We start from the raw sequence: 22,191 nt of genomic DNA, 5'->3' as shown, positions 1-22,191 counted from the left end.
CTAAAATATCTCGTCATGTCTCTAAGACATGAGTCTTTACAACACGAGCTGAGCTGTACGCACAGAGTTGGAAACCATTAAAAACATTACAGATTCCTAATGGCTGAAGATGCTGCATTCACAGGTCGTAGGAAACTAGAAATTTGTCATCCTCTGTGGAAGTCTCTCTCTAGTTTTTCACCATTTCAAACAATATACATAATATAATGATATATTATTAATAAATAATAAAATAGACATAATAAAATAACAGTTAAGTTAAACATATTTTTAAAAAAAGAAAAGTAAAACATAAGAGCGAAGACCTCGTGGAGTTTGTCAATTTGTCACTGTAAAATCTTCATCTTGTAACTCAGAGACTTTATTATTCCCACAGGGAAATTCAGTCATAGCAGTGTAAATACCACAAACGTCAAGTACTCATAAAAAATGCAGTGTATGTAGCCTGAACCACGAAGCAGCTCAAAGCAAACAGAGCGACAGGCTGAAGCTAAAAGTGTGTTCAAAGCTGAGCGAACATCAGAAACTAACCCGTGTCTGAGGTCAGCTTACCCGAGGAAGACTGTGGGCAGCAGGCGGCTCTGCTTCATCACAGTAAAGGAGGAAGACGCAGTTTTCCTGTAATCACCGGTTTACTCTGAGGCTTCCTGGAAATACATTTTCCCCTTAAAAGCACCAATGCAGCAGAAAAAGGACTCCGTGCTTTGAGTGATATATTATTGTTTATTATCGATTAGGATTATTAATGCATCATCAGGATTCATAGGTAACTTACAAAATCTGAGAAACAGTAGAAAGTCGTGAAAAATAATCGCCTGACAGCCCTGAACGCACCATGAAGAAATTGGGTAACAGGTGAGCTGCACCCCTAACATTCCTGTACTGGAGTCTCCCCCTGCTGGCCATAAAGTGTACTACAGAAAACCTAAACAGTTACACCCTCTGCACTCCCAGGGAATGAGCTTCAAACGAGCTCAGACTTTAAATTTAAATTGGATTTTTGATATTTTGGTGACATGATGAGTTTGAAAACGGCCAGAGTAAACATGTAGAGTTCATAAAACCTTCAAAGGCGGTTTCAGAGACCTGAAGACCCAAACAGGGAAACGAGTCCTGATGCACACAGATTCAGTTCCCTTCAAATCGCTTCAGTTTTTTGACCCTTTAATTATTTTATTTCATCTGCAAATTAGTTTTTGTTCCAGGGAAGTTCCTGGAGATTCTGGGGAATTATCAGGTTTCCTCAAAGCAGCTGTGAGACGTTCAGGGTCGGTAAGTCAGCAAACATACAAATGAAATAAAAAGACAAAACTGTGAAGTCTGTTAGAAAAGTTAGAAAGAGTGCTGGTTAGAAAAGCTACAAACAGCTTTGTGCTCGATCACCTGAGGAGTCTCCGTTTGGGATTTCACTCTTTTAGCTCAGTTTTTGGTCTCCACCGCCTCCCGAAGGAAGCGTCCGTCTCTTCAGCTGCCAGAAGCTGAACTGTGACGTTACAGTGCGACAGGTTACTCTGATAACAGCGACGCATCAGCATGGCTGACGTGGTTCAAACAAACCCAGGCTTCCTGCAGCAGCTCTGACCTGGTCTTCATCCTGTCACAACCATCCAATTCTAATTAAAAGACGCTTTTGTGCCAAAGAGGTTACTTCTCCTCGCCTTGGGGCCTTTTCTTGTTTTACCTGAAATAAAGACTGAAGGTCGATCTGCAGCCGTTATCAAAAACCACCGGAGGAGCTGATCGTATCATTTTCTTCTTCACGTCTCACCTGACAACAGCTTTTAGTCATGTTTTCAGTTTTTTCAGCCATCGTGTGTCCACCTGAACCCGAAGCTCTCAGGCAGATCAGCCAATCAGAAGCTGGTCTCATTCATATGTGGTTTGGGGCTGGTGGGCGGGCCAGAAGGGGTGGGGCTGTCGGGACCTGGGGGACTCTCGGGGGTCCCCGAGGAATCAACGGGTGACGCCGCAGTGTTGTGGCGAGGGGAGACAGATGCCTGAGAACGGGTCGGGCTCACCGCTGCGGAGGCAGGGCTCGGCGGGGAAGCGGGTGAGGTCCTGCGGTGTAATGACGAGGAGAGCGGTGACGAGGACAGCGATGATGGCGGTCCAGGTGAATGTCGAGCAGCAGGGGGTACAGTGAAGGTGGGAGGGGTCCTAAGGCCGAATTTGGCCTCCAACTCACTGCACACCGCCAGGCTCCGCCTGATGCCCTCTGACCCCGGCGGGAACCCTACGCTCACAGCCGCCTCTGAACCCTTGGCGAGCTCCTGGCAGCGCTCAACAAAGCTCCCCCTGCGCACAGACCCACATTCTTTGTCCCGGTCCAGATGCCTGAGGGGACGGGGGCTGCTGGTCTGGCTGCAGGTGGGGTAGGAGGGGCCTTGTTGCAGTCCAGGTGAAAGGCCAGCTTCTCGGGCAGGTTTAGCGAAGGGAACGGGGGGCGGAGCCTGGCGGGGGAGGCTGCCGTACAGCGACGCAGACGAACCCGAACCTCCGGCTGCACCTCGTCCTCCTCCCATAGAGCGAAGGTGCTCTGTCCTGAAGGCATCGCTGAGCTGAGAGTGAAGGCTGCAGGAACAGGAAGTGACACAAGTCAGCAACCACAGTAAGAGCATGATGTTTACGACTGCAAACGACCAATGGCATCCATCAAAGACGCGAGATTAGAAGTCATCTGTCAAAATAGAAACACCAAAGAAGAACGTGGACTCTGCACCGCATCACCCTGTGTGAATGAGGCTCAGTGGGAGGGAACTCTACCTGCAGGTGGAAGCTCGGGGCGTGCTGTCAGGTGTTCTGGTCAGAGCCAGGTCGCACTGGTCCAGCAGCTCCAGCAGCTCCTCCTCTGTGGGTCCGCCCAGTGCTGCCAAACAGCCAATGAGAACCCATGTTGATCAGCTGCTAACTAACTGCAGAGCACAAGAAGTTGTTCTTCTACATCACGAGTCTGGAGTTTTACCTCTGATGTCGACCTTGCCGGCGATCTCCATGGCGGTGGTCAGGTCCCACATCTGGATGCTGCCGTTGCTGTGGCCGCTGAACAGGTAGCGACGCGGCCGAGAGCCGATGCGGCTCGAGCCCTCGCACTCGTGGACCATGAAGGCCGTGATGGAGGTCCCATCCACCGAACGCACCTCACATACCCTGACACACACACACACACACGATATTTTGGTCTTAACAGACGTTTGGTTCTAAACGTTCTTTAACCTTCAGTGTCACATGATCACACATCGTGTGCTCGCGGGTTGTTCTGTTATTACGTTTACTTTCCAACATGGACGTCAATACTCTACACGCCAGTCGACAGACAGGCGGCGTGTTTCGTTACCTCCTTGTTGAACCAATGTGACGCCGAGGACAGTGTTGTTGTTTTTAATTGTGTTGTTTGTCTTTCATGCATGTACGGAACAGGAACAGCAGCTACTGTTACTGCAGGAGCGAACGGGGATCCTAAAACTAAACTGACCACACACAGTTATAACCAGGTGGGTTACAAGTGTCTACGGCTCTCCCACCTCTTCCCGTTGGAGGACAACCGGACGTAGAGTTTATCCGTGTCGGGAACGACTCTCTGGATAAACACCTGCTGATCGTCTCTCTCTCCATACGGCCCTGAAACCAACGAGACAGTGAAACGAAAGGAGATCTGAAGAAATCTGACAAAGTCAAAGTTTGATTGTCTTTGATGAATTCCATCGCTTCATTACAGAAGCAGAGCTACAGTCCTCAAACACAGCTCGGACTGCGATCGGGGTGACAGTTACCGATCTCGGTGCCGGCGCTGCAGCCTCCGTGCCCGTCCACGTCGTCCAGGCTGAGGATCTTGAAGGAGGTGAGCGGCGTGGACCCCGGCTGGGTGGAGATCATTCCTCTGAAGCGAGTCACCGTCCACGTCCGCACGTGGTTGTTATCTGCACAAACTGAAGGACGACGAAGAGGAGCTCAGAAACAACGACACCATGAACGAGCTGCAGACATCAGCTTAAGCCCTGCATTCGACACAGAACGCCAGTTTCCAAGACGAGGCGATTCTCGTACCTGAGATGAGGTGCTTTTCCGACAGCATGATCTTGGTGACGGGGCTGCGGTGGACAGAGAAGGTCTGAAAAAGCTGAGGCCCTGAGCCCACGGTCTCTGGATGCTGAACGATGACGCGAACAGTCCCCGAGCTGGTCCCGTACGCAATCTCGATCCAGTTCCCGCTGTCACCTGAGCAAACCGGGCTAAGTGTGAGACGGCTGCAGGAACATGAAAAATAAGACTTTCCCTGACTCGTCTCTAACAGACTGAGGTGAAGGAATGTGGAGAAAACTGACGCCCTGCAGTGGTTGTATTAGCAGCAGTGTCAGTGTCTCCGTACTTGTTTTGGGTGTGAGGTAGACGCTGAGAGCGGTGATGGCGTCTTCGGTCGGGTCTCTGTACAGCTCCGTCACCAGCAGGTCGTTATCCTTCATCCTCAGAGGAAACTTCTGAACATCTGACCAGCAAACAGGGACATTGTGAACAGCGGGGACTTTTTAAACATCTGTCAAGTCGTGAAGCCAAAGCCTCCCAATGAAAGCTGGTGAGAGTGGCCCGCAGCATTTACTGAACAGATTCAGGTTCTGGTTGGTAAATTAATGACCACGAGCCAACAATCTGATGAATTTATACTCGTACTGAGCAGTTTTCAGTTGATCCGACTCATCGATCTGCAGCTTCTTACCGATGTAGTAGATGGAGCCGTTATTGCAGCCCAGGATAAGGAAGGAGCCGGCGGTGTCGTAGCTGCTGATGGGAACCACATCCTGGTTCTGCAAAGGTCACAGAGAACATGTGTGAAGCAGACCGATAACCACCTGAAACAGACTTGGTCCAATCAGCTCCCTCGGCAGGTGTTCAGGCTTCAGCACTTCCACTGAAGCGACCATCTGAGAGCGTCTCCACCCACCTGCCAGTGTTTGGTGACTGCGTTCCACACCCCCACCTTCCCCGTGTGGCTGGTGGCGATGAGCTGGTTACCAACAAAGAAGAGAGCCTCAGCGGGGACATTGAGACTGAAGACGCCTGCGGGGAGGGAGAAACACGTTTGTTTTTGTTACTGGGAACGTTTCCCGAGCAGCTCATCAAACCTACGTCCCGATTCCCGGGAACACTGCGCAGAAACTCGTACCGATTTCATTGCCGTTGCCATCAGGGCAAATGGACCAGAGGATGATCTCCGTCACCGAGGCGACAGCCACCATCTTGTCGTTGTCTCCCAGCGACCCGCCCATCACTTTGGCGTTGAGCGCGACTCTGTCGATCATCCAGTCGAGGCGGGGAGAGGTGAAGACCTGCTGCCACCCGGTCGACTCCTTCACCCTGAGAGAGGAGGCGGGAAGAAGGAGGCAGGAGAGGGACAGCCAATCAGAAGACAGTTAGCTTACAGTGGGAGGAGCTAAAACAGCTTTTCCCCCCCACTTCTCTGACAGACTACAAACTGACGGGACGACTCAGTACGGAATAAGGATTATTGGGCTTTGGCCCGAGTATTAGCTAATCTGAGATTAACGCAAACCTCAGACTACAGTCAAATTTAAACGGGTGATAAATGACCTGCGACCTGCAGTTAAAGGTGTGTGAGAGCACGCAGCAGTGACCTGTGCGCACGTGTGTGCACGTCTCTCTAAGGAGGCTCACGGTGTTACTGAAACGGCTACAGATGCTCGGACGGAGGTGTGGATGCAGCAGGATGTGCCGATGTGTCTGAGCCGCTCCCAGTCACGTGAAAACAAATAAACAACAGAGGTCATGTGACGCGTTTACCTGTAGCAGACCACGAACTGCGCGTAGGCCACAGCGATCCAGTTATGATGGCCGCAGATGATCCGAACCATGCCGGGGTCAGATGAGTGCCCTGAACGCACACACGCACACACACGCACGCACACACAATGAAACTCCCACCACGTCCCTCCGATCTTAAAAAAGTACAAAATAAAGAAGCATTATTTAACGTGCCGACCTCCTGACGTCCGATCCTCGTTCATGCCTCTTCCCAGTATCCCAGAATTCCCGAGGTTCGGAGGCATCGTGTTGCTGCGTCGGACCGGCGCTCGCTCTACAGGAACAACGCGGCCCGCCATGAACTGCGACCCGGCCACGCTGTGACGGTTCCGACGCTTCGCCGGGTGCACTGGGACGACACAGACAGAAGGAGCTGTGAATCAGGATCACGCCTCCACGTTTCAGTTAGAAACAGGACATTAATTATATTTGCATCGTTTTATGTGAGTGGTGAGCCTCCTGCGGCACATTTTATCTGAAACAGAAAAGATTTCGTTATTTTAATCATAACAACTTTTTAAGTTTGCAATGATTCGTATATAATAAATACAGACATGCTCACATTCTATGAAAATTTTACCCGATAAAGCATTTTGAAGTTTAAGATATTTAATTTCAAATTTTTTTTAAATTAGTTACATTTTTATAGAAAGCATCCTAACACCTGCATAAATTATGTGTTGTGCATTTAAACTTCCTGAAGGCCCTGTCAGGTGGGGGTCAGGTGTGCTGTGAGGACAGGTGTACCTGCAGGCGGCAGGTAACCGTTGAAAAGCACGTTTCCGCAGGACGACCGGTCCAGCTCGTCACACAGCTGCAGCTTACGCACTGTTCCAAAAACAAAGTGATGAAGAACGTTTAGCGACGTCTGCGGCTTTACGTGCTCAGCTCAGAGTGCGGTCCAGCCTCACCGAGCGGTGTGATGCCGTAGAACTCGGCCTCGTGCATGAGCATGTGCACGTTGATGGAGCGCGGGTGGAGCTCTTTGGTCCGCAGGAAGTTGAGGATGGTCGCGAACAGGGAGGGGTCCCTGTCGATGAAGATCTACAGCGAGAGAGGAGGGACAAACGCAGTTATCGCGAGGAGGAAAAGCATGCGGGGACGTGAGGAAGAGGAGCTTTACTTACAGCTCCAGTTTCATCCTTCAGAGTCGAGATCCGGCCGCTCAAAAGGCTGAAGAGAGAAAACCCCCAAAGAAACCATCAAGATGTCAGAAACCAGCAAACTCAGCTTTCCAAAATACAAGAACCAGTTCAGTCACATCTGCCTTTCATTTCACTTACACGACAATTTCATCACATCACAGACTAGCTCACGTACGCATATTAACATGCATGTTTCTGCACACATTCGACCAAATGAGCAGACTTTTAGCATGTCCAGCTCAAAATCAGCTTTTAGGGAGTGAAGTGCATGTAGTCCAGAGAAAGTAACCTAAAAGCCCCCGACAGCCAGGGTCTCCCTCTCTGACCCACCTGGAGAAAAAGGAGTCAGGGACCCAGGTGAGCGTCTGGCGGGAGGTGCTGAACCTGAAAGCAAACACACACTCGTTGACTCTCGTGTTGTCATAAAACAACAGAAATAACAGCAGTGTGAACAGCTCCCCTCTCCTCCTCCTCCTCCTCACTGACCTTTCACTCCTTATCTGACCCTGGTGATACCTGCGCCTCGTGCACGGAGTCACAGGTGCACATTAAAGTCTAATGAGCACCGAGAAACTTTTACATCCGTTTTTACTAACGGACATGAAACTGTTGCCCTGCTGCGCTCCAGCACGCCGTGATTTCCTGCATCCGTGTCTTGGTTAAAGATCAATATTTTATCACTAAACACTGAATAAAAAACGAGCGATGAGCTTCAGTCTTTATAAACACTCCTGACTTAAACAGTCCCTCTGCCTGACTCTGACATGTTTAATAGGTGAACATGTACCTGACATCACCTGCCTTTCAACAAAAGACAAACCTGTTTTGCTAACTTTAACAGTTCCATTGTCGGACAGCATAGTTTTAATTTATTTACGTTAAACAGGCCAAATATAAACTCTTACTGAAGTAAATCTGAACTTTATTATTTATTCGTCGTTTATATGTTTAATGTGCGCAGTACAGCTAGCTTACAGCGGCTCGTTTCCTGTTTCTCTCCTCTGTGCCAGGTTCTGGTGTGAGCAAAGTTATGCTAGCTAACAATAACAAAGTGCGGGGCTGGAAAAACTCACAAAGCGCGAAACACGGACTTTATAACCGGGTTAAAAACATCTAAAGTATACTGTGCAATAGAAGGGGTTATAAAACGTGTTTAATGTCTTAGCGCAGAGATACTTTAGAGAACATTACTACACTATGATACTGGAAGCAGTCTGTCCGATAACGGATCCTCCCATGTTAGCCGCGGGAGCTAGCCGGGTTAGCAGCCACTCCTGGGTCTCACCTCTTCCCTCCGACGTTCAGGTGGATGATGTCTCCGCTCCTCGCCGTGGTGGACATCCTCTAAAGGCCCGGAGACTCCGACAATGACCGCCAAAGACACAGTTTTAATCCATTTTTCGGTGATAAACTCTGTTTCCGTTGTGCTTTAAGCCGGCTTCCGGAGGTCGGACAGAGGGGCGGGGCATAATGGCCGAGTTATGGCCTCGGTCTACCCGCGGAGAAACCCGGCCGGGAGCGCCGGATCCGGGGCACACAATGAACCAAAGCCCGGAGTCTGACTAGATCAGGACCGAAGACCAGTTCCTGGGGGAAAACAGAAGAAAACAAAACGAAGACTTGTTTTTAAAGGTAAATAAAAACAAAGTTAATTGATTAAAAACTAAAAAGAGATAAGGAATACTGGAGTATGTTTAATTTTAAAGTCAAAGCCTGCACCTCTGCATTTAGTATCTTTGTTTCTTTACAGGCAAATCAATTCAGAAAACTTTTTGGCTTTTTGAAAACTGTAAATATTATTCAATAGGACATATTATTATTATTGTTGTTGTTGTTGTTGTTGTTGTTATGGCCTTATTTAAAATATTGTATGTAAATAAGACCGATGATCCCAAGCCCAGAGGTAAATGTCCGATAGAATGGCTGAAAAGAAAAGAAAGAAGCGGCTGCAGGGGTTCATTCAAAGTTCAGACCTCAGCAAAATATATTCAGGTGACCATCGCAAGGTCATTTTCTGATGTCAGCCTCTGATCTTTAAAGTGAAAGTGCTGCAGCTCTCCACTACTCCACTCCTTCAGTCCTGTTCACGTGACTGTAAATGAAACCGATCAGAGAAAATCTGCAGACTTCAGAATATGAAAAGAAATGAAACTAAATGAAAATGTGGGGAATGTGCAGAGGCTCTGTAGAAGGACAGACTTCATGATGGGGATATAAATGGTAAGTGGCCTGTACTTCTATAGCGCTTTACACACCCATTCACACACTGGTGATGGCAGCTACATTGTAGCCACAGCCACCCTGGGGCGCACTGACAGAGGCGAGGCTGCCGGACACATCTTTGAAACATGTTAGTGAGCAAAAGAGTGAAATCAGAAGGAGATCTAATAGTATTTCACAAAAATCTTTTCAGGATGAAATCATGTAACAGACTTATTCTTGGAATAATTCAATGAGCAAACCAGACCAACATGTGTTGACTCCAAGTCTGCATCAGGGTCTGACAAATACAATCATTCAGGATTAAACACCAGCCCTGGGCGACAAACACCTGTGGTGAAGTATTTTAACCACTAGAGGGCGCAAAAATTAAAGCGTGAGGCCCAGACAAATCCAAACTGTAACAAAACCTCAGCAGAAGTTATTAATTATATTAATATTATTATTAATTATAAAAGCGAGTCTAAGAAAAAGGTAAATTCTGAATATTCTGCTAACTGTCGTGTTTGATTTCCTCCGAGGACGGCAGGTGTCCACAGTCAGGACAGACTGACAGATTCAGAGGCTTTTGATGATACACCAGGACAAGTTCAGCGATACATGAGGAAGAGCTACGCAGGACCAGCTGAGAGATGAAGAGCATAGCCAGGCTGTTCTGTCTACTTCACCCGGTTTCCTTCTGGCAAAGGTACCCTCACTGCCATACTGAGAAAGTTTCCTCCCCCAGGCTGTTCAGCTATCTTAGTGAGGACCTTCACTGACATAATGGTTTCCTTAGCCCCTTACCCTAACCATTAAAAATTAATGCCTAACCCTAAACCATAACCTAATTGTAACCCTGACACTAAAACCACATTTTGAGCCTCAAAAAGGCTTCAAACTTGTGAGGACCGGTGAGTGTGTCCTCACAAGGGACTGTTGGTTCTCACAAGTATAGTAGAATGCAGATTTTGGTCCTCACAAAGATAGCTGGACAGGAACACACACACACACACACACTGAGTTACTTTTGCACAGCCCACTGTCATCGTTGCACTTTTCTTTTGTACTTCTGTCTGCTGTTGCACTGTTTTTGTTTTTAGCAGTTTTTGCACACTTGCACTTTCTGTGGTCCCATGTTTGTCTGTCATCTGTAGCACTGTGGTCTTGGAGGAATGTTGTCTCACTTCACTGTGCACATGGCTGGAATGACAATAAAGCCACTGGACTTTTTATCTCTCCATAATCCATCCTGTTTGTTAGGGTTAAACTAACGTGTTCAGAGTGGGATGGGCTGTTTGTCAGTGGTGGCAAGCAACGGTTGCGGCGCCCTCTATAGTAAAAGGCAGAGCCCCGTCAGCGAGCCCAGCTTAATACAAAGACATGTGAAATCATCCTAAAGCAACCTCACAGTTTCCAAGACAGCGTGAATGTGACTAAATCGTAAATGGCCTGTATTTATATAGCGCTTTAATTAGTCCCTAAGGACCCCAAAGCATTTTACACATCCAGTCATCCACACACTGGTGATGGCAGCTACATTGCAGCCACAGCCACCCTGGGGCGCACTGACAGAGGCGAGGCTGCCGGACACTGGCGCCACCGGGCCCTCTGACCACCACCAGTAGGCAACGGGTGAAGTGTCTTGCCCAAGGACACAACGACCGAGACTGTCCGAGCCGGGAATCGAACCGGCAACTTTCCGATTACAAGACGAACTCCCAACTCTTGAGCCACGATCCTCTGCTGTTAGCGGTAACCACGAGGATTTATTCACAGTCTGCTGCTGTACAGAACAAATGTAGGTTACCATACAAAAACAGATGTGAGTGAGTGTAAATGCGCGCTGAGCGCAGCGCAGCAGGGCTGCGTTCACTGGGCGCGCGTCCCTGCAGCTGTGCAGATGTTTAGTGTTGTTTCAGCTCAAATGACAGAGATGCTCCACTTCCTCCTCTCGTGTCCGATATCTTCCTCCTCCCTGCTGGATTCCTCTTCCTCCCATTCTCCTGCAGAGCGAGGCAGCGTGGGCGGACGCAGCAGGACCGAAGATGACAAAGAAACAAACTGCTGGACCGGTCAACAGAAAATCCCCCAGAAATGTTTGTGTACACGTCGGCACATGAGCGCCGCTGTCACGATAACTATTCTTCACTGTATCCACAGCTCTGCCTACAAAGGTGCCTTGATGAGCATCATTTAGAAAGGACTTTGATCAGGTTCAACTTTTTTCATTTTGCAGAAAGTCTAAAAGATGTTGTATTAATCAAAGATGCATCTCCACGTTCATCGATGGCATACAGAGAATCAATGTGTGGAAGAAAGAACTGCTTCAAACACGTGATTTGGTATGAATGTAACACAAAGGAACAGTTTTTATACTTTGAATGTTGTGTTTGGGCAGTGGCACAGTGTGGTTTGGATCTTGTGTTAAATCTCGGTGAAAATCGTGACTGAAGTTACAAAGCATCTCACCCAAACACCATGTACTGTAGTTATGACGGTCGACACTCAGCGGTCGGCCCAGTCCAGTCTACGGCACGCTCCCCAGCTTTCATAGACAATCCTTTGAAAGTACGACTGCAGCAACATGCTACTGATGAACGCAATCACAAAGACGAGTACAGGTTTTCCTTAGCAACAGGTGGTTTCCAGGAGTCACTAACTGGTCTGGAGACCTTTGACCTGGACTCCAGCAGTACATCACCCACTCGCAGCCTGGTTTTGGGCCTTATTCTCTTGATCCCACCCGTAACCATAATTGTCACCAACCAAAGCTGTGGACGAGTTAAAGTCACGTGGTCAACATGCAAAACTGCAAATTGCACAGGGGCAGCTCACCCTGCTGTGCAGAGCTGCATCCAGTCAGAAGATTAAGACAGCGTGCAGTAAAGATGAAGCGCCTGCTAATTAAAAACCACACCCTAAAAACACGGGTTAAAATCCTAAAACGACTTCCTGTGGGTGATACGAGTGGATGGATGAACTTTAGCATTACTGCACCTGATGCACAATAAACCCAAAGAACGATTTGAAGTGGACGGCGAGGTGCAGGAGGAGCCCCCATCATAGTGGAACAAAGGAAGAGAGGGAGAGATCTAAAAGGCTAAAATTGGAAAACGCTGGAGCTAAAAAAAAAGATGCAGTGAGAACATCTGCCCAGAAATAGCCTGAAACACATCCTGTTATCTGCTCAGAGCGACAGGTGAACAGTGCAGGACAAAACTCTGCACTCGGGTTTCTGCCGCCATGTCCTGTTTGGCCATCTTTGAATTTGAGGTTCTGATACATGTAAAGCAGCTGTTTCATATTTCACATCTTCACTAATTTCATGCAAACCAACAGACCCGGAATTACCCCGGGCCTCTGAGGGAAGTGAAAAACAAGCTTCAATTAAAGAACCAACAGTTACAAGAACAAAGGAAACAGAATGAAGAGGCTGAGACGAGCAAAAATAACGCAGGGTGCAGGCTGGGAGGGGGGCAAAGGTCTAAAGCTCAACAGGAAGAAGGTTAGAAGCTTACAAGAAATGCAAACTTGGAACGAGAAGTGTTTACAGAAGGGATTCACCCGAAAACAAGGACGTGCACAACAGTGACAACAGAATGAAGCTGGCAGGAAGCAAAGTCGGGACAGAAAACATGTCAGTTTAAAACATGACAGGAAAAAACTAAAATCCCTGCAGATTAAAAAAGTTCAGATGAACCTGAGAAGCAAACTTTCAGCTCATGCTGGCTTCGTGTCGGCTCAGGTCTTTCTAAGGCAAATGTTTAAACCACAAATCAAAGAGGCAAAAGAATAAAGTCGCACTAACTGCTCGCTTCTAATCGGCCAATCGCGTGGCAGCGCCTCAGTGCACTCAGGCACGTAGATGCATTTTTTGGACACTCGTGGCATGTGAAGAGTTCTGGTTTTAAATCTTGTCACAGTTCAGAGACGGCACTGTGAAGGAGTTGCTCTCATGACACATCGAGCGATGCCATTGGTCAGCCAGTCCAGCCACATCACATTTTTGGATGGTTGCTTAGAGCAGGTAGTCGAGTACTCGGTACCAGGTACCTGCACCTGTGGAAACCCTGAGAGTCGAGTACGCACTGATGGAAAAGGGCAGTGTGAGACAACCCCAACAGGAGTGGGTTTACAGCTGCAGGCCGCTGACCTTTTCCTTCCTCGTCTTTGGCAGCATGAGGTCACGACACTGTGTTTGGGTCTAATACCAGCAGGTTGCACCTCCGACTGTCACCGACGCCCTGACGCTGTACCAGCTGCTGCAGTGAAACGGACTCGCCTGCTGCATCGGTTTTTCTCTGCAGAGTTCAAACGACGGGGCATCCTTTCATTCCTAACGCATTACCCAGTCCACACCAGCGCACATATCAGCACCATATTCACAGGTGATTAGAAACATCTGCTAACATCCAGCTGTGACGCAGCAAACACATCAGATTTTGCATTTGTGGAGTATTTGTCATGCAGAGGCCTCAGCAGTGTGTTGTAACATGCAACGGTCGGAGCAGGGTTATCATGTTTGCATAGACGTGTTAGTCAGACACAGAGGAGGAGGGCTCCTCTACGGGGGGAGGGGGGTTAGAGAGAGAGAGAGAGAGGAAGTGGAGTCCACTGCAGACTATAACAGCTCAGACTCAGCTGTCAGCAGCACTTCAGCTTCCCATTCACAGAGCAGGAAAGCAGACCACAGGTGAAGGCAACATCTGTATGGGAGCCTGAGCAACATCTGGAGTTTATGGTGAGAGAACCATCTGATGCACCTTTAAGCTGATGACAGAGCTGTGTTATTGGGTCAGTCTGTGATTAATGTAAGAGAGGTGTAGCTGTAGAGGCGTGATGCGTGTGGAGGCAGCGTGGTGGACCTCGGCTCACCGAGGCTCCGGAGCCCGAAGAAGCAGTAAAACCTGCCGGAGGCTCAAACAAACTGTTTCGGGATAAATCCGTCACAGGGGAAGAATGCTCCACCACGCTGCTCTCTGCTCACTCAGCTGCTTCATGTGACTTTGTTCTGCGTTCAGAGCGCTTCTTACTTATAAAACTTTGTGGATGTTGTAAAGGTTATTTTTCTGTTGAGTGAAGGAAACATTAACACACGATCTGACCTTTCAGCTGCAAACCTGAGTGAGGCAACTCTGACATTTAGATAACATTAGCTCACATCGGTGCGGGCCAACTTATTACACGCACAGAAAACACTCAAAACTTTTTTTCTTTAAATATCTCAGAGGAAGGAAGGAAGGAAGGAAGGAAGGGAGATTAGAAGTGATCAAACATCAGAAGAGCTCAGAAAGTTTTAGAAAACTGAAAAAGCGCATCACCATCAGATGAGGACGTTTGTCGGTAATCTCCTCAGCTGATGGGATATTTGTCACGAGTGTGAACAGCAGATGTAAACGCCACGCTGTGGTGATGCGTTGCTCCCAGCTGCTGTAAGAAAGAGCGAAGTGTGAGGGCAGAAGCTGCGCTCTCCTGCAGCATGCATGGATGAAACAAACACACGGAGAGCAGGATGTTCAAAAGAGCTCAAAGGTGCAAATGAATCAGATGAACTCAACAGTTTTGCTCTAAACGAGCGGCTGCAGAAAGATTTTCAGCAGCCAACTGTAACCTCGGTTGTGGTTTCCACATTAATATAAGTGTGCCAGCTGTTGCTCGCTTATACCTGCACAGGCTGGCGGCATGTGCTGTTTTATTAATGTCGTTTCATCCAGCAGGTTTCTGTTTGGTTTACTGATTCAAGAATGTGGAAACATGTCACGTAATGTCAACAGTATGAGAAAACGAGCCCAAAAACAAACACAAACAAGCTCATAAACACGCACAAACACACGTCAGGATGTAACGGCGCACGAACGCAGGAGCCCGAGCGTGAGGACAGATTCTGCTGCAGGACGCGCAGCTTACAGAAATATAACAGTCAGAGCTGCAAGGAAAAACACTTCTGTGACATGATTGAGGCTGACTTCATGTTTTACTCAGAAATCCTTCAGTTGTGTTTTGTGTCAGTTTGATCTTTTATTTCTGACCACAGAGTCAAAAACAGGGTTTGAACTGACGCTGCAGAGGAAGAGCCGCTGGTTTGTGGTCGAGCTGCACTGAAGATTCAGATGAAGTGATGTGGTCATGTTTTCATGCTAAACCAAAGGGTTCTTTTTCTTAACCTACGTGTGTGTGTGTGTGTGTGTGTGTGTGTGTGTGTGTGTGTGTGTGTGTGTGTGCGTTCACATGCATGCTGAGAAGTGGAAAAAACAGCGACCAAAGAAATGACAGCAACAAACCATCCACACCGCCAAAGGTATCAAAAAAACCACAGAGGGTTAATGTGTGGATTCATTTCTTCTCACATCCCCAAACTCGTGAGGATGTGCCGACAAATCTATCCATACTGGTTACATACTGGTTACATACTGGTTACATACTGGTCCTGGTCAGTTATCAGAGCCCAGATTAGCAGAATATCTGGTTTTGTTGTGCTTGTAGTTTTTTCTGGTTTACTCTGTGCTGGGTCGCCTGTTTCCCCTCCTTCCTTCAGCTTGTTGTTAGTTTGTTTCTGGTTTTCACTTTGATCTGTTGCAGCTGACGCATTTAAGTTTGATTTAACGAGTTTAAAGTGCTAAAAATAAAGCTGTGGCCAGCAAGTAGCAACAACTACCCACAGTCTGTAATATTTTTATATTCTACATAGATCTGCTCTGTGAAAGTCTCTCACTGGAGTAGGTGTCACACAATTGGTCGGTTTGGTGCAGGAAAAGAGTGAAAGTCTGACTCGGAGAGCCTGGATAAACAGAGGCCGCTGATAACCACCGTCAGCATAGCTGCTGTCTCTGCCTTTGGTCGACTGGGCTAACACAGAGGCAGCCTGGCTGCGTCTGTCCTGCTCTGCAAGCTGGTACCTAATGTCCTTTAATGCACATATTAAACACATATGTAAGACTGCTTTCTTCCATTTGTGCAACATCTCTAAAGTTAGAAATATCCTGTCTCAGAGTGACGCTGAAAAACTAGTTCATGCATTTATTACTTCCAGGCTGGACGACTGTAATTCATTATTATCAGGAAGTCCTAAAAACTCCCTGAAAAGCCTTCAGCTAATCCAAAATGCTGCTTTGGATTCAGGAGACAGAGACTATCTCTACTCTTAAGATTAAGTTTTTAACTTCCCCCTTTGGTAAATCTTATCCTTAGACCTGGATTAGGTGACCTTAGGTGGCCTCAGTGTGGTCTTCTGCTGCTGAAGCCCACCTGCCTCATGGTTTAACATGCTGTGTGCTTTGGTCCAGCAGTCAGTCCACAGTGGATAAAGAAACAGCCTGATACAGAAACCTTTTTCACCTGGGTGGGTGAGGTGAATTTCTATTTGTAATAACAGCATTGATGTAGTCCTGTCACAGGAGGCCCGGAGTGATGTGCTTGGCCTCGTCTGCACCAATCAAAGTCACTGACACTGAAACCTTCACTGTTTGTGCCCGACAAACACTGTGTGGTTCAGACCATCCAGGAAATGGATGCTCTTGTTTTACTGAGTATGAGTGTTTTACTATCGAGTCAGAACAAATGGGGTCTGCTGGTCTGATTCGTGAGAGCTTCAGTTTCAAAGAAGTGAGTTTGTTTCCATAACTGAGTCACAGCAAACAAACAAATGCTCAGGAATGACATCGGGGAGCTGGATGAGACTCGTTTACTTAACAAATGATTCCTGTGAATGTTTACAGCCTTCACACAATGGCTGGAGTTATAAGCAAACTTCCCTTTAAGTCTCATAAACATGAAATATCAGTGAAGGTCCTGCACCACGTCCTGTGCCTGTCAAAGGTAAAAGCAGAAGCTTTGCAGCTGTTATTGCATAGTCAGCATCCTCTCAGTGTGTATGATCAGATACTACAGATGCAAACTTTGGGAACTTGTATCCCAAAAGAATGCAGAGTCCACGAAGTCCAGGACGCAGGTCCAGGAACCAGGCTTAGCTAACGTCTCTGAGCTGAGCTCTGGTGTTACAGTGGACATGACACACACATGTTTAAAGGCTAATTTGCCTCCTGCTCTAAAAAACGGTCTTATTTAAGTCCGTCTGTGAAGCTGACGTCTTCAGAGTTTGTAGCGCCATCTTGTGCCACTACAGTGCTGTCATGTGGTTGGTTGGTTGCCACTAACAGACTTACATTAGCTTATGTTAGCTAACTAGTGATAGAATCAATGATGCAGTGGAAAACAAGGAAACTAAACTAAAAGCAGTCTAAGGGGTACTTTTGCGCTGCCCGTGGCAGCAGAAGTGGGTTTGATCCTAAACTGTCCACACCCGTCAGCAGTAAGTGGTTCTCCACCCATCGCTAGCTGCACTGAAACAGGAAAATCCACCTGTTAGCTGTTTGTGTTTGTAGCGCACTTTATGGATGTGGAGGAGAGTCAAGTGCACCGCTGGTTTACCAAGCTCGAGTCCAGCACGCCTTAGGTTTGCTTGGGGTTGCAGACGAACAGTGCAGGCAGCTGGCAGAGCAGATGTTCACAAGATGTAATCGGCATTATTTTAAGCAATGTTAAAGTCTTAGCCCTGCAACTAGGGCTGGGTATCGTCACTGATTTCTAGAATCGATTCGATTCACAAGGTCCCGAATCGATTCAATCCACGATTCGATTCTAATTGAATCGGGGAAATTTTGCCTCAGACAGTCAGAAATATTATAATTATAAAAGAGTGGATGGATGGTTAAAGTCTAATTTAACATGAAGTTATATCAGGGTAAAGTCTGGGGAATCCTGGTATCGGCGCTCCGTTGATAGTGGATTCCTTTCCCGGGTTTATTTTTGAACTCAGAGTTTGTTGAGCCTGCTTCCTGGAGTGATGTGATATCAAAAAAACTTTGTTTGTTCTTGTTCTCTGAAAAGACCCTCGTAAGGGTCGATAATATAACACGTTGGTGCATTTAGTCGACATGATCGTCCCCTGTGGCTCGCTCTGAGCTGCAGCAAACAAAGGAACAGGCCATTTATTGGTGGCTCTGGCACAGGAAGTAAACATCCTCGTTCTAAAGCTGTGGGCATTCAGTGGCTTTATGAGACAATCAGCAATGTGGAGATGGTAGGAAAAGAGGAACAGCACACTGCAGGGACACGCCACACGCTGCCTGATCAGGAGTTTAGCTGCTTCCCTGAAATGGAAACTGCTGTCTGATCCTTCTTCATATCGGCTCTTCTGATCCACAGTGGAAGTGTCCATCTCCACACAGGATTTCTTATTCACTAACAGCTTCTGTTGACTGGTGTAGGTGCACAAGAAACCAAATAGTGTTTCAGGTGGAATTAAAGCCAGCAGGTTGTGTGGTTAGTGCAGGAATGACCACTAGCAGAAATCTGAGGTTAAAAATAACTTTACTAGCACGGGAACACGCGATGCAGCCGGTGCTGTCCTGTCAAACCCGACCGTAAGTGTTTTCACAGCGCAGATGAAGGACGAGAGCGCTGCGTGTTGGACTGGGATGAATCAGGATCGGAGGGAAGTGCGTGAAGAGCAGGACAAAGGAAGCGTCCGTGAAACCTTGTTTGTGCACGTGCCCAGTGTAAACAGAGCAGCTCACTGCATGAACACAAAAGGTTTTTTCAGCCGAGCAGCACAGAAACAACGTAACACTGAACATGGGTTAAAGCACAAATGCAGATTCAGGCCTTCAGCGGTCGTTACTTTGTGCTCTGTCATAACACCATGACGCCGCTGTGGTGGTGCATGCAGACAGTCTGCAGCTCTGTCAGTGGAAACCAAACACTGACCACAGAGAGTCTGTCCACCTCCTCCAAGTGACGATTACGTTTATCACTCATTTCAAAGAGAATGATTCTGCAGGTGGAGCCACAGAGCGTCACCTCTGTCACTGATTTCTCCCGTTTTATTAATGCCAATGAAAAATGTTTCCTGTAATCGTCCTAAAGCTCGTACTGTGTTCTTCGTGTTTGCAGGGATGGCTCACAACAACTCCACCAGCCTACTGTCCAACCAGACGGCAGACTTCAACAGCGTCTTCACCCTGAAGATCCTGCCCCTGCTCTACTTTGTGATCTTTCTGGTGGGTTCGCTTCTGAATGGCGGAGCCGCCTGTATCTTCTTCAGAGTGCCCGCCGACTCTGGGCTGGTGGTCTACCTGAAGAACATGGTGGTGGCCGACCTCCTCATGCTGTGCACCTACCCGTTCAGGATCGTGGCTCAGCTGGAACTCGGCGGCTGGTACATCCACGTGATCGTCTGCCGCTACAGCGCTGTGATCTTCTACTGCTCCATGTACATGGGGATCCTCTTCATGGGCTTAATTAGCCTCGAGCGCTACGTCAAGATTGTCCGAACCTCCCCCTCCTCCATCACCACCACCTCCTGCAGGACAAGAGTAGCCAGGATCTTTTCCCTGCACCACCTGCAGAACCCCAAGTGTGCCCGGGTGTTGGCCGTCCTCTCTTGGACCCTCCTCACCGTTTTCCTCATGCCCAACAGCTTGCTGACGAGCAAGGAAGCCAACGAGGAAAACGCCCGCAAGTGCATGGATCTGAAGACGGCGCTGGGCAAAGAGTGGCACCGGGTGTCCTCGATCTTCAGCGTCTCAATGTTCTGGGTGACTCTGGCGGTCCTCGCCTTCTGCTATGCCTCCATCTCCCGCCGCATCTACCAGTCGTACCGCCGGGTTCGCTGCGATAACAGCGACGTCTGCCGCAAGTCCAACCGGAGCATCTTCAGCATCCTGGTGGTGTTCTTCATCTGCTTCGTGCCGTACCACGTCTGCCGCATCCCCTACACGCTGAGCCAGATGCCGGAGTCGAGCTTCAGCCGGTACGCCCGCTTCCTGCTGCTGCAGGTGAAAGAGGGGACGCTCTTCCTGTCAGCACTCAATGTCTGCCTCGACCCCATCATCTACTTCCTCATGTGCCGAACCTTCAGAGAATCGCTGCTGAGAAAAGTGTCGCGGCGAGAGAGGAGGAGGAGGAGGTCCCTGACCACGGCGCAGAGTCTGAGCAACATTTAGAAGGCGAGGAGGGGAGACAAGGCAAATAAGGCAGCGGCAAGGAGAGGAGAAGACCCCTGAGGAGACGCAAAACCTAAATGTTGAAGCTGAAATCATGTATTTTTTTTATTTGCTGTAATAAAATTGCTCTCTTCTGTTTGTTTCTCGGTCTGATAGAAAAGTGTGTAAATCAGGAGTTGTATGTGTAAAATAGAAAGAGACATGAATGTATATTTTTATCCCTTTATGTGTACATAAGAGAAGTATTCAGAGCTTCAGTTCTTGGTTTTATTTATTGTTCTGACCAAAAGCAGGACAGAGAGGACAGGGAAGGTCAGCGAGGAAGAGGAAGTGTTGACGTGGAAGTGAAACTGAACTGTGATGAGTGGGCATCAAACCTGCAGCATTAAAGTCCGTTCATGCAGAATCTGCTGATTTGCTCACGAGTCGCCTCTTTTTAGAAGCTCGTGTCAAACCGCAGGACGAGCAGCAATCTGACTGTGATGTCATAGTGTTCCTGCTGTCAGAGTCATTACAACTGCTTTATGACGTCTGTATTTTAAATAAAGCTTTTCTTTCTTCTAAAATAACTCCTATTTAGTCATGTTTTCAATCTCTGCTCACTGCAGCTGATGCCTCTCTGCTGCCATCAGGTGGTCATATCTGTCATTACATGTTTGTTTGCAGGTACACGAGGAGCAGCAGAGTGGGATAAAAAATATTAATAACTATTTTGCTGACATTTTAAAATCCCTCTTTTTAAAGTAAATTAAATGAGGTGATAGTACCTGTTCCTCAAAAACACAAAGTTAAAGGGGAAAAAATGGAGTGTAATGGAACCCTGTGACCAGCAGGGGGCGCTGATGACATTCCCAGTAAAGGTATTGTTAAATCACACGTGGCCAGTCTGAATCACAGCTCTGACATCAAAAACACATATTTTGGGAGTTTTTAAAGGCAGCAGTGAAGAATTGAGACTGATTGATGTTACAGCTGTTTCTGTCATCTTTTGGTGTGTGTGTGTGTGTGTGTGTGTGTGTGTGTGTGTGTGTGTGTGTGTGCACGCAGATAAGCATTGATCATAAACAGAGACAGATGTGATAAAGCAATGACAGCAGCAGACGTGCAGGATAAACTTGGACAGTGTGCAGTGACGGGAGTTGGAGCTTCAGGTTAAGCTCATGATGCTCGTTAGTATCATTTGAGGAATTCCTCCTTCCTGTACAGCAGCCATCAGCATATAACCTCGAGCAGCAGCATTTTCAAAATCATCACATCAGAACTGTTTGCAGTGAGTATCTTACACCAGAGAGACACAGGGAGAGGGAGGGGGAGCCGGGACCAGGCAGGGGTCATGACTTCATCTGAAAGTCAAACATCTACCTCCCTGTCTGCCGTTACCGAATCCTCCCACAGATTCCAGCTCAGTGCCGAGCTTCGTCAGAGAATCAAAGAGCGATTGTGTGCGTGCAAAATCAAAAGAGAAACCGAACGCTCCATTAGCCAGCCAGCATGACAGAGAGGAGAAGAGCCTGTGAAAGCTTTCAGCAGGGCTGCCCGACCTGCTCAGGTGAGCTGCATCCTTAATCACCGGGTCAGCTCCACCCACCGATTACTTGGAAGAGATGGGGAGATAAGGTGAACGCTGAGAGCAAGGCCAGACCTGTCGCTGTCACCGCACAGGTGAAGAGATCACAGCCAGCCGATGATGGAAAATCTACCTTTAATAATCAGATTTATCTTAAAGCGAGCCTTTTCTCCGCTGCACCTCTACAACCGATCTTAGGCTGCCTCCACATGCACCCACCGAGTCCTGACTCAGTCTGGGAGAATCCCCGTAGAAAGATTTCTTCATGATCGTTATTCCAAAAACATGTCCTGACAGTTTGCCCTCCAGAGCAGAGACAAACCAGCCTGAGGCAGTTTGAATATTTCCCTCTGTGCTGCGCAGAGATCAGGCTGATAGGGTAACAGTCAGGCTCTCCCATCTGTGAACGGAAGACGAGATCTATTTAAAACTCTTTCCTCTCTTCTTTGGAAAAGAGAAA

The 22,191-nt window shown here is 47.8% G+C and overlaps 2 protein-coding genes across 5 annotated transcripts; one reads left to right on the top strand and one right to left on the bottom strand.

Moving 5' to 3' along the window:
- Positions 1-687: 687 nt before the first annotated feature.
- Positions 688-8,430, bottom strand: shkbp1 (SH3KBP1 binding protein 1). The gene is made up of 17 exons (XM_080888849.1): positions 8,245-8,430; positions 7,290-7,343; positions 6,942-6,987; positions 6,726-6,858; positions 6,562-6,642; positions 5,993-6,163; positions 5,794-5,884; positions 5,159-5,349; positions 4,937-5,052; positions 4,712-4,799; positions 4,367-4,483; positions 4,045-4,215; positions 3,771-3,926; positions 3,522-3,618; positions 2,963-3,147; positions 2,764-2,866; positions 688-2,571 (listed from the first exon to the last, which is right to left on the bottom strand). Exons 1-17 carry the CDS (start codon positions 8,298-8,300, stop codon positions 1,854-1,856), a joined length of 2,574 nt encoding a protein of 857 aa, XP_080744975.1. The 5' UTR covers positions 8,301-8,430; the 3' UTR covers positions 688-1,853.
- Positions 8,431-8,456: 26 nt separating this feature from the next.
- Positions 8,457-20,733, top strand: LOC308400843 (P2Y purinoceptor 14). 4 transcript variants are annotated; one of them, XM_080888852.1, is made up of 3 exons: positions 8,457-8,591; positions 9,709-9,867; positions 19,113-20,733. In XM_080888852.1, exon 3 carries the CDS (start codon positions 19,115-19,117, stop codon positions 20,162-20,164), a length of 1,050 nt encoding a protein of 349 aa, XP_080744978.1. In that variant the 5' UTR covers positions 8,457-8,591; positions 9,709-9,867; positions 19,113-19,114; the 3' UTR covers positions 20,165-20,733. The 4 variants fall into 4 exon arrangements, with proteins under 4 accessions (XP_080744978.1, XP_080744977.1, XP_080744976.1 ...); XM_080888851.1 differs by having other exon boundaries at positions 8,478-8,591; positions 9,701-9,867; XM_080888853.1 differs by lacking the exons at positions 8,457-8,591; positions 9,709-9,867 and adding exons at positions 13,834-13,902; positions 15,405-15,459.
- The last annotated feature ends 1,458 nt before the right edge of the window (positions 20,734-22,191 follow it).

Source organism: Rhamphochromis sp. 'chilingali' (assembly GCF_963969265.1).
Source record: "Rhamphochromis sp. 'chilingali' genome assembly, chromosome: 8".
NCBI classification, from domain to species: Eukaryota; Metazoa; Chordata; class Actinopteri; order Cichliformes; family Cichlidae; genus Rhamphochromis; species Rhamphochromis sp. 'chilingali'.
The sequence above is the reverse complement of the archived record's forward strand: the minus strand, read 5'-3'. Positions and strand labels throughout refer to the sequence as shown.

What these genes read in the sequence shown, in the direction of transcription:
- LOC308400843 (XM_080888852.1), top strand. Translation starts at nt 19,115, where the DNA reads ATGGCTCACAACAACTCCACCAGCCTACTGTCCAACCAGACGGCAGAC.
- shkbp1 (XM_080888849.1), bottom strand. Translation starts at nt 8,300, where the DNA reads ATGTCCACCACGGCGAGGAGCGGAGACATCATCCACCTGAACGTCGGA. An exon ending in CTGAACGTCGGAGGGAAGAG is followed by an intron (nt 7,344 to 8,244) that starts GTGAGACCCAGG and finishes GTTTGCTTTCAG; the next exon opens with GTTCAGCACCTCCCGCCAGA. An exon ending in CTACCTCACACCCAAAACAA is followed by an intron (nt 4,216 to 4,366) that starts GTACGGAGACAC and finishes CGGTTTGCTCAG; the next exon opens with GTGACAGCGGGAACTGGATC.